The following is a 14212-nucleotide window of genomic DNA, read 5'->3' on the forward strand; positions in this document are numbered from 1 at the left end:
TTTCGGAGTGGACTCTGACAGAGAGACATGGTCAAGAGTCTGCTGACCAGTAGATTAAACTTAATAGAGGTGACAATGATACGAACAATATATTGCAGCTCTAAATTGAATTTTGAGAAAATCTTAAGTTATTAAGGCTACTTTAAACAACATTTGTTTTGTTGTTGAAATAAGTTCACATGAGATGTTGAGATGATTTATTCTCACATATCAGAATGTCAAGCTATGGAGTGTGAAATATTGCTCTTTCTCTCTTTTCTCTCTCTCTATCTGTCTCTAAATTAAATCAAGTCTATCTCCTTTATGTATCTTTTTCTAAAGGTTGCAAGCCAGGATTGCCCACAGAATTCAAGAGCTGGAGAACTTACCAGGTTCATTGCCACCTGACCTGAGAACTAAAGCAACAGTCGAACTGAAAGCCTTGAGACTGCTCAACTTCCAGCGACAGGTAAAGTTTAGAGACTTTGAAAAAGTTGCTGCTTTGAGCAGATTGTGTTACATATTTAATGTAGGAAAGCTCACATCATCATATTGGGAGTTGAGGTTCACTCGTTGTTTGAAACAAGACAGTGATGACAAAAAGTATTACTGCTTTAATCACCTCAGTTCAGTGTCCTACAGTTCTCCTGCTCTGCACATTTTGATGTTTTCCTGGTGGTAACTGAGCTGAGTCAGGTCTCTTCAAACCATTAAATGTGCAAAGCACAGGTTCTTCAGGGCTATGATTGAAAAATGTCATCCTTATTTTTTAATCGTCCCAAGATCTCCATTAGGGGGTGCTCTTACTGCATGTTTAAGACTTTCTTAAACCCTCTTTACATTAGTGAGTGTCTCTGTCTTAAAATCAGGCACTCTCACTTTACCTGGATGTGTTTGAAACAACACATGCAGTGCACTAATAATTGAAAGTATTAACAAAAATTCATGATCTCTGGCATAGATGTATTCAGTCCATGATTAATTTAGTTTGTTTAGAACAATATGACAGAAATTTTAAACTTACATCATATTAACACCAGATAACACAAAGATATGCTGCTCTTTATGTAATGTAATAAATGAAATTGTTAATAAATATAACATAAATAAACATAATGAACTGTTGTGTCCCTCAAAAGTGTTGCGTCATGTACATTCCCGCACCATCATGTCTTCATGTACGCTGCTGCACTTGTGTGTTCCTCAGCTCCGGCAGGATGTAGTGGCTTGTATGCGCAGAGACACCACTTTGGAGACCGCCCTGAACTCCAAAGCCTACAAGCGTAGCAAGAGGCAGACGCTGAGAGAGGCCCGCATGACGGAGAAGTTGGAGAAGCAGCAAAAGATTGAGCAGGAGAGGAAGCGCCGCCAGAAACATCAGGTAGAGTGCAGCAGATTTTATCACTATATTGAAACTGAGACACCAATTTTAAAACCTATATTGAAATAAAATATGTAGGGCTAACCCAAATAATTTGAATATTCAGGCTTTTTTTTGTTACACTCATATTTGTTTCTATATTTACTGTTCAGAAGCTTCATCTCAGAAATTGTAGCCTAAAATGAATTTAATTAGCAGAGGTCTTTAGATAGAACCATGATTGTTAAAATATGTAAAATGTTAAAATAGATAAAACATAGCTGATTTAGTTTAGAGTGCATCATGCTAGTTCATGCCAAGCATCACCTCGCCTCAAAGAGCAGCAAACCTCAGCGCTTTCTTTGTGGCAGTCAAAGCTGAAAGAGTGGAGATGCCTCAGAAAGAAATCACGTATGTGGGAACACCTTCAATTATCTGACGGTGATAAAATTCTTAGTGTAAAATCTGTAAAATAAGTTGTTGGTAAAAAGGTATAGAGGCATGAGAAGTTTAATAAGTTATGTCAAATATGTGAATATAGCAATCTGTATCTGAGTACTGCCATATGTCGAATCCACTACCTCCAACTCAGCTCCGTCACCTGACCACTTTAGGAGTTTGGTTTGACTTGATCTCTGTGGAGATCATGTCACTTGCATACACACGAAAAAAAGAACATCTAGCACACTGATTTAATTGGAAGCCATTCCGCCAGACAGAAAACTAAATACGCTTCAGATATTTTGGTTTTTTAAGTTTTCAAAAGAGGCCTCGGCGAAAGGACAGTGTAATTGGATATCGTTGATGAATGAAAACCAATCTGATGATGCTTAAGAAGCAATAACTGCCAGGTTGGGGAAGCTAATTTACCATTAGACAGCTTGCTAAATATGTGGGGAATTTGGGGTTCGCATTCCTGAAGCTTTACCTACCCCACAGCTCCTCTCTTTTTATTATTTCATTTTATGTTATGTTTAGCTTGAGTGCGTGGAACCGAAAATATATGCCGCTTCAGTGTGACTCGCTGTAGTGAAACAACCAAGCTAAAGAAGCTGGGTTTGACCCTAGAGCAGCTAAGTTAGCTCCAGCCCCCAAACTTTTAGCAGTAGAGAAAGTTTCTCTGTTTCCTGTTTACGGCCAGGAAACAGGATCAGAAAAAGGTAACAAATTAATGAATTAATATGTACACATAATGTTTTATTTACATTTACTGTCAAAACATTTTTATTACATTGTTATTATAAGACCTTTAAAAAGCATTTATTCCCCAATAGGGGTGTGGGAAAAAATTGATTCTTAGATGCATCGCGATGCGGACGTGAACGATTCTGAATCGATTCACAAATGTCAAAAAACGATTTTCTAAATATTTAATTTATAACGTAATGTTGACGGAATGCAAAAGGCAGAGCTTGGAAGTGCGGAACTGCAGCGCCTGGACAGTCTGTGACGGCACACAACAAAAACACTACTGGATGAGTGAGAAATCCAACCGACGCCCTCTGCATTAAAGCCAGGTTAGGTCAGGAGTCACAACACACATGATAAGAAGAGACATTTTGTCCTTTCAACAAAAATCAAACCACCTTGGGAGCCACAGCATCTAATGTCCAGTATGTCTCAGTGTGTGATAATGTCCTAGTATAGGCTAAACAGTATAAACGAGAGCGGAGATTTACTTCGCTCTGCTTTAAGCTTTAGCTATAGCCGCTTTCCTCCCATCTCCGCCAGAAAACTTTTCCTCAGACGTAGATCAGTTAAATGTCTCTCAACGTTCGACTGTTTTACGAGGCTGAAGTCGCTCCTTATTCTCCAGCTTCTTGCTCGAATTTTCCCGTTCCATCTTAAATTCTAACTGAGGCGCCGAATGTAATGCGGCACCATTTAAGGTGGAACAGGAGAATTCGAAAGAGAAGCTGACTTCAGCTTCACCATTTTTTAGTGTGTGACAGTCTCTCGTTGCAGATTTAACGTACCAGGAAACCAACTGCGCTGCTTATAAATGCGAATAACGCATCGCTGCTATGTGACCTGCAGTCTGCGCGCCGAAACAGGGCTTTCACATGCATGTTTCACACGTCTCGTCTCAGGGATACTTTGCTGACACAGTGATCCCCCCCGTCTCTACAACGAGACCAAAACCGAAGTTTTAAAATCACTAAAGAAAACGGGTAGAATAGCTGTAACATGTGCTGCGTGGACATCCACTGCCACTGGATCTTATTTCACCGTAACTGCGCATTTTATCGCAGATGAGTAGCAGCAGCTTCTCGTGCTCCAAACAAGAGCACTGAATGAGAGCCTTCTAGTTCACTTGCCACATCACTTCCATTTGTTTATTAAAAAAGATATTGGAAGTAAATTCATTATGGATCATTTCAAATACTTTGCTTTAAAAGTACCAAGTCACTTTAAATAACAACACCGAGTCACTTAGTCACTTTAAAATGTATATTGTCTCTACATTCTGTGTATATTTTGTGTATATTTAATGTATTTCAGTTGGTTTTTCTTGTATTTTTATTTTTACTTATTTACTTTCTGTAGAGTGATTAGCTGAGCCTCACCACAAGCATTTCAGTGCATAAATGTCCTGACATGTTGTGCAAATGACAAATAAACTTGAAACTTGAACTTGAAACTTGAGCTCACACAGTGAGAAAATATAAATGCTATATAGAATCTATATAATCGCATCGCAGCCCTCTGAATCGTAATCGAATCGAATCGTGAGGTGCCTAGAGATTCCCACCCCTATTCCCCAATGTCTCTGCTGTGCATTTCACTGACAAAAATTTGCAGTATTTTCTGTACAGCTTAAGTGTCCTGGTAGTTCAGATCAGTTAATTGATGAAACTTGTGAAAATATCAGAAACTACAAGGTTTTCCAAAGGCATTTATAGCTGAATTCCACAGTGCCTTTACTATAATGATGTAAAATGTAAGTATGGCTTTGGAAATTGCTTGCAATATGAAGTTTCTAAAGCAAAGAGCATTATTAGCATGTAAGTTGCCCTGAATCTGCACCAGAAGGTGCTCATGGACGCATGTGTTTGTAGTTAGCTATTATATTATATTATCTATTGAAACAATAAGTAGTTTGCAAAAGTTGTTGGATAACTCTCTATTATATCATTTATTAAGTGTTTTTTTAGACGTTTTATTAAAACATGTTTTGCTACTTCACCAGTTGTTTTGATGTTCAAAAAGGCAGATAAACTAAAAATAAAACAGAAAGTAGATTAAAGCAGACCACTTGTAGTGATTGAGGGAGTGAGAACTATAAAAATTCATGCTAATATTTTTAGATATTGCCCAAGCCTAATACAAAGCCTGTAAAATGCTACATTTGAGCCAGCCCTAAAAGTATCACACAGCAATGTGTAGCAGTTGTTTTCAAAAAGGAAATGTCTTTTTTTTTTCAGGAATATCTTAACAGCATCCTCCAGCATGCTAAGGACTTCAAGGAATACCACAGGTCCATTTCTGGAAAGATCCAGAAGCTTTCAAAGGCCGTTGCCACCTGGCATACCAATACTGAAAGGGAGCAAAAGAAGGAGACAGAGAGAATTGAGAAAGAGCGAATGAGGAGACTAATGGTACTGTATGTTGTTTTGGGACAAGGAATATCTGAATAACGTCTAAGAAAAATCTTGAATTTCCTTATAAACATCTTGTAGCTTTGCTGACTTAGGTTGTGTCATAGTTTTGTACACAGAATGCCAAAGTAAACCTGTTTGTTTGTCTTGGTCTAGGCTGAGGATGAAGAGGGCTACAGGAAGCTAATTGACCAGAAAAAGGACAAACGTCTAGCCTACCTGCTCCAGCAAACTGATGAGTATGTGGCCAACCTTACTACCCTGGTCTATGAGCACAAGGCTGCTCAGGCTGCCAAAGAGAAGAAAAAGAGGAGAAAGAAGAAGAAGGTGGGTGTTAAAATGATTCAGAAGTCCTTGACAGAATTCAGCTTCCGTTCAACTTGTTGAAAGTAAATTAATCTGAGGATTTTCTTTCTGAAGTAGTTTGGTTCAATTTAATCAGTAATGTCTGTTTTCGTTGTTGTCATTATTAAATGTGTTCTGTCCTGTCATTGACCCTCACAGAAGGAAGATGGAGATGCTGAAGGACTTGGAGTAATTGGTCCTGATGGAGAGGTGAGCAAAGCATACAAATATGGCAGACACTATTAGGAGGGCTGATTATGTGTTAATATCCAGCTGCAGTTTAGTTCAGTTAAATTCCATAAAGTAGTTTTCGGCAACATCTGCTGTTGTTAGCGCACAAATTATGTTCTGTGTTTGTTTGTTCCTGCAGCCAATAGATGAGAGCAGTCAAATGAGTGAGCTCCCAGTCAAAGTCATCCAGACAGAGACAGGGAAGGTACTACAGGGCACAGATGCCCCCAAGTCCAGCCAGCTGGAGGCCTGGCTTGAGATGAACCCTGGGTGAGATGTCTCCAATTTTTGTGTATCTCTGTATTTTGCGTATTTGTTTTGGATTTGCTGACTTAGAATCCAGTGCTACTGAGCTGTAGAATTATTAATGCGCAGAAAAGTCTTAGTCTTAGTTCACTTTTATTTATTCATGGTATCTTTTATTGTCATGTAAATTCAACTTATATATATTCGACTTACCTCTGCCTATGTGACAAAACTCTAAAGAGTGAAGAACACACTGAGATGTCTCTTTCATAGATAAACACTGAAAGTCTTCGTGTATGCAAGCTCAAGCGCTTATATTTTTCACATATATCCTTCTGAATTCAGCTATGAAGTAGCCCCGCGGTCAGACAGCGAAGAGAGTGGCTCAGAGTTTGAAGAGGAGGTGAGCGTGCTGTATTTTCCTCTCATTAAGCCTTAACAACCAAGTGAGTCATCCACACACACACACACTCACAAACATGCACAGACACACGCATGCACCTTTTGTCAATCTCCTCCCAACAACACCCATTAGCCAATTTTCAGTGCTTCATCTTAGCAAGCCTCCTTTGTTGTTCCTCCACATAATTTTTTTCACATTGTCACATTCAGTCAAGGGGTCAGATTGACATTATCTCTTCTTCTTGCCTCCCCAGGATGAAGAAGAGGTGGTCTCCAGAGCCGAATCAGAAGAAAAGAAAATCATCGATCCCAACAGCGACGAAGTGTCTGAAACTGCCGCCAAGAACATCATAGAGTATGCGGCCTATTTTCACATCAAAGCTAAAAAAGACCTCACATCTGAAGGGGGGAGGGAGGTCGGGACGATTATTTTATAATGACTGTTGTTTTGCTATGACTGTGCTTTTCACTGCTGCTTTTTGTCAGATTTTTTTTTTTTTTTCTCATTTCTTAGGTCTGCTATACCTGTTTTTTCTTCTTACCAGTTGTCTTTTCATTCTCGCACACTGTGTGATGCTCTGACTGCAGTTTGGAGAGAAGGAGTGAATGAATTACCCTGAAAATCTTAACTGAGCTTTTCTGACCATCCTGATATCACAGGATATGAGCTCACACTTCCTGCCCTTCTCCTCTGTAGGTCTGCCAAGCAGGATGTAGACGATGAGTACAGTGTCCAGGCGGGACAGACCAGTTCTCAGTCCTACTACGGAGTTGCCCATGCTGTCATTGAGAAAGTAGAGAAGCAGTCATCTTTGCTGATCAATGGGACCCTCAAACAATACCAGGTGAAGTGTAACCAAAAGCACTTTCTGCGTGTCTGTCTCTGTGAACTCTGAATATTCCTTCCCAGGATTGGTTTCAGTAATATTCAGAGGCTCTTGAGGTATTTAGACTCATCATAAAGAGATAAAATTAGACAAGAATAATGCATAATCATTGAAATCAGTAGTTTAGGATTTATCTGTAGCTTTAGAGAGAACATCAGCCCCTCCTCTGATTTCACAAGTACCTCACTGATTGGCATTTTTAAATTTGTAGTGGTCTTGGCATGGCTCATTGGACCAAGAGGAAGTTATAAAAATACTCTGATTCTATAAAATAATTGCAGAATGAAAACTTTTTAATCTGTCAGAATGTGTCAAAAGTTTAATTTCAAAAAAAATTGTCGCTCACTTTTCTGAAGTATAACAACGCATTTCTCTTCAGTTAAAAAAGTGTAATAATACTCACTTGTTCTTCGCGGTTAGATCCAGGGACTGGAATGGATGGTGTCCCTGTACAACAACAACCTGAATGGCATCCTGGCTGACGAGATGGGTCTGGGGAAGACCATCCAGACCATTGCTCTCATTACATACCTAATGGAACACAAGAGGCTCAATGGCCCTTATCTGATCATCGTTCCACTGTCGTGAGTTACAAGCTGATGGACACAACACGCTTGGCTAACACACAAAGGAGCTGTGAAAGAGATGATAAGGACTGTAATTAAAGGTTGAGATCTCTAAGAGGATTCATCTGGGCCATTAAGTATTAACACAGTGTTAAACACTGCAGTTATGGCACTGGCAGCTGAAGATCGATTATTCAAGGGAGATAAGACTATGAATATTAATAGAACACAATAAGAAGAATTTAAATGTGATAGGGTACAATTTGATGAGCCGGTGCAAGAAGTATTACGTTGAATGTTGTGTGTAGACATGTGCCGGTATTCAGTAATTCAGCAAGAGAAAGATCTTTTTAAGCACACAGTGCTCAAGCACAAGCATTCACAAGCTTCCACTATGGTTTCACTTTCTGATCGTGTGATGTATTCCATCCTGTGAGTGAAGCTTGTAAACAATCACAGTGAGTGCAGCCACTGCAAGGCAGAAGGAGCAGCAGACAGAGAATGTTTTCTCCCTCACAAAGGTGAAAGTATATTTGTAGTCTCAAACTGCATGTGTATGAAGTAGGCCTGGGTGATAGGTCACTGCAATTAAATATTTTGGGCGATTGACAGGTAATCCAGTGAAGATGCTTAAAAGGCAGTAATCACCGTGTTGAGAAAGAGAACTGATAGAGAACTAGAGAAGACTCATTTACCTTTAAACAGCTTGCTAAGTAATATTAAATAATATGTACACATCATCTCTTATTTACTTTTAATGTTTAAACATTGGGTTATTATGGAGGCTTAGAAGCCGTTAGGTTATAGTAAAGTGTGTCATACCATCTGAGAAGAACTTTCAGCATTTTCCGTAGAGCTTAAGTGTCCCAGTGGTTTAGATAAGTTAAATTATGAAAATGATTGAAATATAATATTACTTGGTTTTCGAAAGGCATCCATTGCTGAATACCAGAGTGACTCTGCAGTGACAGAAAGCATAATTTTTTAATATGTAAATATGTACGCACAGCTTTGTAATTCACTTATTTAGAGCATCTTTTGCAGTCTGACGGTTCTCCAGCAAGGGCGCTATTAGCACACAAGAGCACCTTGAATGTACACCATGAGGAGCCCATGAATGCACTTATTTGCAGTAGCAACTATTAAAATGTAGTTGAAGATTTTTTAAAAAGATGTTGGGTTATTCAGTGCTATTATTCAGTATGGATTTTTATTAAAGTAAAGTATATACTAAAAACAGAATAGAACGTAGGTCTGAGCTGCAACAGACTGCATGTATTATATGGTGAGGTGGCGGGGATATAATCTATAATTGTGATTTTTTTTTTTAACTAGATAATATCATGCTAATTAATTTTAAATATGGCTCAGCCCTAGTATGAAGTAAAAGACACAAAACAATACTGAACTTTACCTTACTTAAGAACCCAGTTTTGTTTAACAAGCAGCTCAGCAGACTGCTAATATACTAATTAACTCTGCGTTGGGCAGAGTTAGGTTTTAACTTGAAATATTTACTTAAGGATTCACTGTAAAACTGAACACACAAAAGAAAAAAAAAGTTATCTGAATATCTGTTATAGGCTTTGTCAAAAGTCAGTGTTGACTCAAGCTGTGTGGTATCAGCATGAAAAAAAGGACATGTTAGGGAAAATTCAAATACGTGTTGCACGAATTAGCATTATTGTCATTGAAAAATAAAAAAAAAAGATGTACAAAAGCAGTACTAATAAGGTTACCACATTAATCAATGTTATATATCATCATCATCGTTAACTGCTTATTGTCCAGATAGGGTCGCGGTAGCAGTTGGGAGAGCAGAGAATCCCAGATGACCCTGTCCCCTGCAACTTCCTCCAGCTCATTCCCGGGGACCCCAAGCCGCTCCCAGGCCAACTTGGAGATATAATCCCTCCAGCGGGTCCTAGGATGACCCCGGGTTCTTATTCCGGTTGGTCGTGCCTGGTACACCCCCACTGGGAGGCATCCAGGGGGCATCCGGATCAGATGCCCGAACCACCTCAGCTGGCTTCTCTCAATGTGGAAGAGTAGCGGCTCTACTCCGAGCTCTTCCCGGATGGCCGAGCTCCTCACCCTATCAAATAGAGTGTAGCCAGCCACCCTGTGAAGAAAGCTCATTTCCGCCGCTTGTATTCGCGACCTCATTCTTTCAGTCATTACCCATAGTTTATGACCATAGGTGAGGGTCGGGATGTAGACCGATCAGTAAACAGAGAGCTTCGCCTTATGGCTCAGCTCCTTTTTCACCACTACAGCCCGGTACAGCGACTGCATTACTGCTGCCGCCTGTCCCAGCCTGCGGTCGATCTCACAATCCCTCTTCCCATCACTCGTGAACAAGAGATACTTAAACACCTCCACCTGGGGCAAATCCTTTCCCCTTACCTGGAGTGGGCATGCCATCCTTTTCCGGGCTAAGACCATGGACTCAGACTTGGAGGTGCTGATCTGCATACCACCCGCTTCACATTCAGCTGCAAACCGCTCTAGTGCGCGCTGGAGGCATCCATGTGATCCAGCCAAAAGAACAACATCATCTGCAAATAGCAGAGACGCCACCCTCTGGCCTCCACACATAATGCCCTCCTGACCCCGGCTACGCCTTGACACCCTGTCCATGAATATTACAAACAGGAGTGGAGACAGGGCACAACCCTGGCAGAGTCCAGCGCTAACACTGAAAGAGTCCGACTTAATGCCGAGTATACAAACACAGCTCTCACTCCGGGCATACAGAAATTGAATGGCCCGGAGTAGTAACCCCGGCACCCCATACTCCCGGAGGACCTCCCACAAGATATCTCGGGGAACACAGTCGTAAGCCTTCTCCAAATCCACAAAACACATGTAGACTGGGTTGGCAAACTCCCATGCCCCCTCAACAATCCGTGAGAGGGTGAAAAGCTGGTCCATTGTTCCACGGCCGGGATGGAATCCGCATTGTTCCTCCTCAATCTGAGGTTCAACTATCGGTTGAAGTCTCCTTTCCAGCACCTTGGCATAGACTTTCCCAGGGAGGCTGAGCAGTGTGATACCCCGATAGTTGGCACACACCCTCCGGTCCCCTTTCTTGAAAATAGGGACCACCACCCCGGTCTGCCAGTCCAAGGGTACTGTTCCCGAGGTCCATGCACTATTGCAGAGGCGTGTCAGCCACGACAGCCGCACAATATCCAGAACCTTAAGCATCTCTGGACGAATCTCATCCACCCCCGGTGCCTTGCCACTGAAGAGCTTGCCAACTACCTCAGTGACCTCCACCAGGGAAATGGAGCTTGACACGCCAGAGGCCTCTGGCCCTGACTCCCGTGAGGGAGGCATGTCTCCCGGATTAAGGAGTTCCTCAAAGTGCTCTTTCCACCGACTGACAATATCCTCATTTGAAGTCAGAGTTTCTCCGCCCCTGCCGAATACAGCTTGGGCGCAGTCACCCCGACCGCTCCTGAGTCGCCGGACAGTTGTCCAGAACCTCCTCGAGGCCGACCGAAAGTCTTTTTCCATAGTTTCACCAAACTCCTCTCACGTCCTCGATTTTGCTTCTGCCATTGTTGCAGCTGCCACCTTTTTTGCCTGTCGGTACCTATCTGCTGAATCGGGAGTCCTTCGGGCATTCCGGTCCCTAAAGGCCTCTTTCTTCAGCTTGACGGCCTCCCTCACCACCGGTGTCCACCAGGGGTTCTTGGGTTACCGCCCTGACAGGCACCAACAAGCTTTCGGCCACAGCTACGCCTGGCAGCTTCCACAATGGAGGTTTTGAACAGGGTCCATTCAGACTCTATGTCCCCTACCTCCTCTGGGACATGAGAAAAGAAAATGTTATATAATGATATGTTTAACACGTTCATAACAATAACAAGGCAGGATATGCCTTGTTATGCTTGCTACATTACAGGTCTTAGTAGTATGTTCCATGCTTTGTTTTATGATTCACAGCTCTTTGTAAAAGCCTCAGTGCCTTGTGTGTCCTAACTGTAAATAGTGCTGAATAATTATAATGTGAGCTTCATTAAGTGGACAGTTTTTTTAATTTTCATTTTTAGTGTAAATTTTATTGCACATTTTGCAGATGTATTTTGCTTTTAAAAAGAATGCATTCAGAACATATTTTTATGGCATTCAAAACTCATCTAGAATGATGCCTTTTTTGTAAAGACAATATTGGGATAACATAAACCATAATAAAATTATGGTAGTTATTGTTATACATTTTTATATAAGCACATGCCTAGCTGCGGGTAACATGTTACATGAAAACAAGAGTGACTTGATTCTTTAATTTATTCTTTAAATTGTATCATTATTTCATACTTTATTTTTTATTTTTCCATGAATAAGACATATTAAGGTTTCCCTTTTGTATACTATATCAGGAAAAACATTATTTTTTTGATTTGGCTTACATCAAGATGCAAATTGTGTCATGCCCTAAGTGTATTTTCTCATGCCTGTTGTGTGCAGAGATGATTTCTTACTCCCACATGAAAGAAACCCCCGCGTTAAAATGACTTAAGTCAGTCTTTATTCATGGATCATTGCCCTTCTATTATAACGTTGGAGACTTGCCGTCTTTGTGTGGCACACGCTGTGAGGAATGCAAGCTGTGAGCAGAAAGTCAGAAAAAAACTCAGTATGATGCGTGACAAAATAGAGAAGGAGATTCAAGCTAATAACCCTATGATTGCTCTGTCTGGGAGCGCGAATCACATTCTGAGCTGTCTCTCACTTCACACAAATCCCTATTAACTTTGACCCCATAGTCGTCCTATGCACACAACTTTTTTACATGCTTACTAAAAAAAAAGTTTTTTCTTGAAATGATAGTATTGATTTTTTTTTCTTTCTTTTGCATAGGACCTTGTCCAACTGGGTTTACGAACTTGACAAGTGGGCACCATCGATTGTTAAAATTGCGTACAAGGTCAGCACTGAATTTGCGTTTCTGTGGATGACTGGAAATATTATATAACACTTAGAGAATTACCAATAAGTGATGTGGCTTTTGTGTGGGTTTGTTTTTGTGAAAGGGCACACCGTCCATGCGGAGGTCTTTGGTGCCACAGCTTCGCAGCGGAAAGTTCAATGTGCTCCTCACCACCTACGAGTACATCATCAAAGACAAGCACATTCTCGCTAAGGTAAAAGCCTTCTGGCACAGAGCACTCCATGGAAGAAAAAGCTCCTTTGACTATTTTCTGTTTGAAAAGGAAGCTTGCAGTCTCTCTTTATTTCTCCCTCTCTCTCTCTCTCTCTCTCTCTCTCTCTCTCTCTCTCCATCTCTCTCAGATTCGCTGGAAATACATGATTGTTGATGAAGGCCACCGTATGAAGAACCACCACTGCAAACTGACCCAGGTGTTAAACACCCACTATGTGGCTCCACGGAGGCTGTTGCTCACAGGGACCCCCCTGCAGAACAAACTACCTGAGCTCTGGGCCCTGCTCAACTTTCTGCTGCCCACCATCTTTAAAAGCTGCAGCACTTTTGAGCAGTGGTTCAATGCTCCTTTTGCCATGACTGGAGAAAGAGTAAGACCTCCCTCTTACATTGAGACCAAATTGTTTTAAATTAGGAATTTACTTGATGAGTAATTAATTTTTAAATAATTCATGTTTTGTATTAATAGCTTAATGTATTGGAGGCTAGAGAAGAAAGTGGATCCTTGAAATTGTTGATAGAATAGACAAATATCACATTCTCATTATAATTTGAACGTAGATCAGTAATATACCTGTTGGGTCACGTTTGACAGGTGGATCTGAATGAAGAGGAGACCATCCTGATCATTCGCCGTCTTCACAAAGTGCTCCGCCCCTTCCTGCTGCGTAGACTGAAGAAAGAAGTGGAGTCTCAGCTGCCTGAGAAGGTGATGGGTTGCTCAATTAGCACTGTTTTTGTTTTGTTTGCAGTCTTGTTTTACACGTCAAACTCAGAACCTTCCTTCAGTTTGACCAGGCAGTAGACTAACCAGTTGTAACGTTTGCTTAAATCCCCTTTTGTATCCAGGTGGAGTATGTGATTAAGTGTGACATGTCGGCTATCCAGAAGGTTCTCTATAGGCACATGCAAGGCAAAGGAATCCTGCTTACAGATGGCTCAGAGAAAGACAAGAAGGTAAAAGAAGAAAAGATCCATAGAGCTTTACTTTGTTCTGGTTGCTGGTTTGACAGCATAACCTATTGTGTCTTAATGTTCCACAGGGTAAAGGAGGAGCAAAGACCCTGATGAACACCATCATGCAGCTGAAGAAGATCTGCAACCACCCTTACATGTTCCAGCACATTGAAGTTAGTGGCAGCTGCTAAAATAAAAGAGAATCATTTTGATCTCCTGCTGAAATGTCAAGTGACTTCAAATGTCTTATACTTGGTAAGCCTGGTTGATTTTACACTGTATTTTTTCTTTCCCCATTAAGGAGTCGTTTGCTGAGCACTTAGGCTACCCAAATGGCATCATAAACGGGTGAGCAGTCCTTAAATTAAACCAACTCTTGCATAACCTTTAAAATGACCAAAAGGGATTAGTTATGACCTGATTCATATGTGGGTCACAAAAACCTTCATCTTCTCACACTGACA

General features: G+C 41.0%; 1 protein-coding gene across 1 annotated transcript in view; it reads left to right on the top strand.

Annotated features, from left to right (window-relative positions):
• Positions 1–14212, top strand: part of smarca2 (SWI/SNF related, matrix associated, actin dependent regulator of chromatin, subfamily a, member 2) — a 50279-nt gene that overhangs the window by 13150 nt on the left and 22917 nt on the right. Inside the window, exons 7-23 of the mRNA XM_036599015.1 lie at positions 322–448; positions 1187–1360; positions 4765–4938; positions 5095–5265; positions 5443–5493; positions 5654–5784; positions 6106–6163; positions 6417–6517; positions 6860–7007; positions 7470–7633; positions 12488–12554; positions 12661–12771; positions 12920–13162; positions 13387–13500; positions 13641–13748; positions 13835–13921; positions 14050–14096. Coding sequence (XP_036454908.1) covers positions 322–448; positions 1187–1360; positions 4765–4938; positions 5095–5265; positions 5443–5493; positions 5654–5784; positions 6106–6163; positions 6417–6517; positions 6860–7007; positions 7470–7633; positions 12488–12554; positions 12661–12771; positions 12920–13162; positions 13387–13500; positions 13641–13748; positions 13835–13921; positions 14050–14096 — 2076 coding nt within the window. The remainder of the gene's footprint in view (positions 1–321; positions 449–1186; positions 1361–4764; positions 4939–5094; positions 5266–5442; positions 5494–5653; positions 5785–6105; positions 6164–6416; positions 6518–6859; positions 7008–7469; positions 7634–12487; positions 12555–12660; positions 12772–12919; positions 13163–13386; positions 13501–13640; positions 13749–13834; positions 13922–14049; positions 14097–14212) is intronic.

The sequence above is a fragment of the Colossoma macropomum genome, unplaced genomic scaffold (genome assembly GCF_904425465.1).
Source record: "Colossoma macropomum unplaced genomic scaffold, Colossoma_macropomum, whole genome shotgun sequence".
Lineage (NCBI taxonomy): Eukaryota > Metazoa > Chordata > Actinopteri > Characiformes > Serrasalmidae > Colossoma > Colossoma macropomum.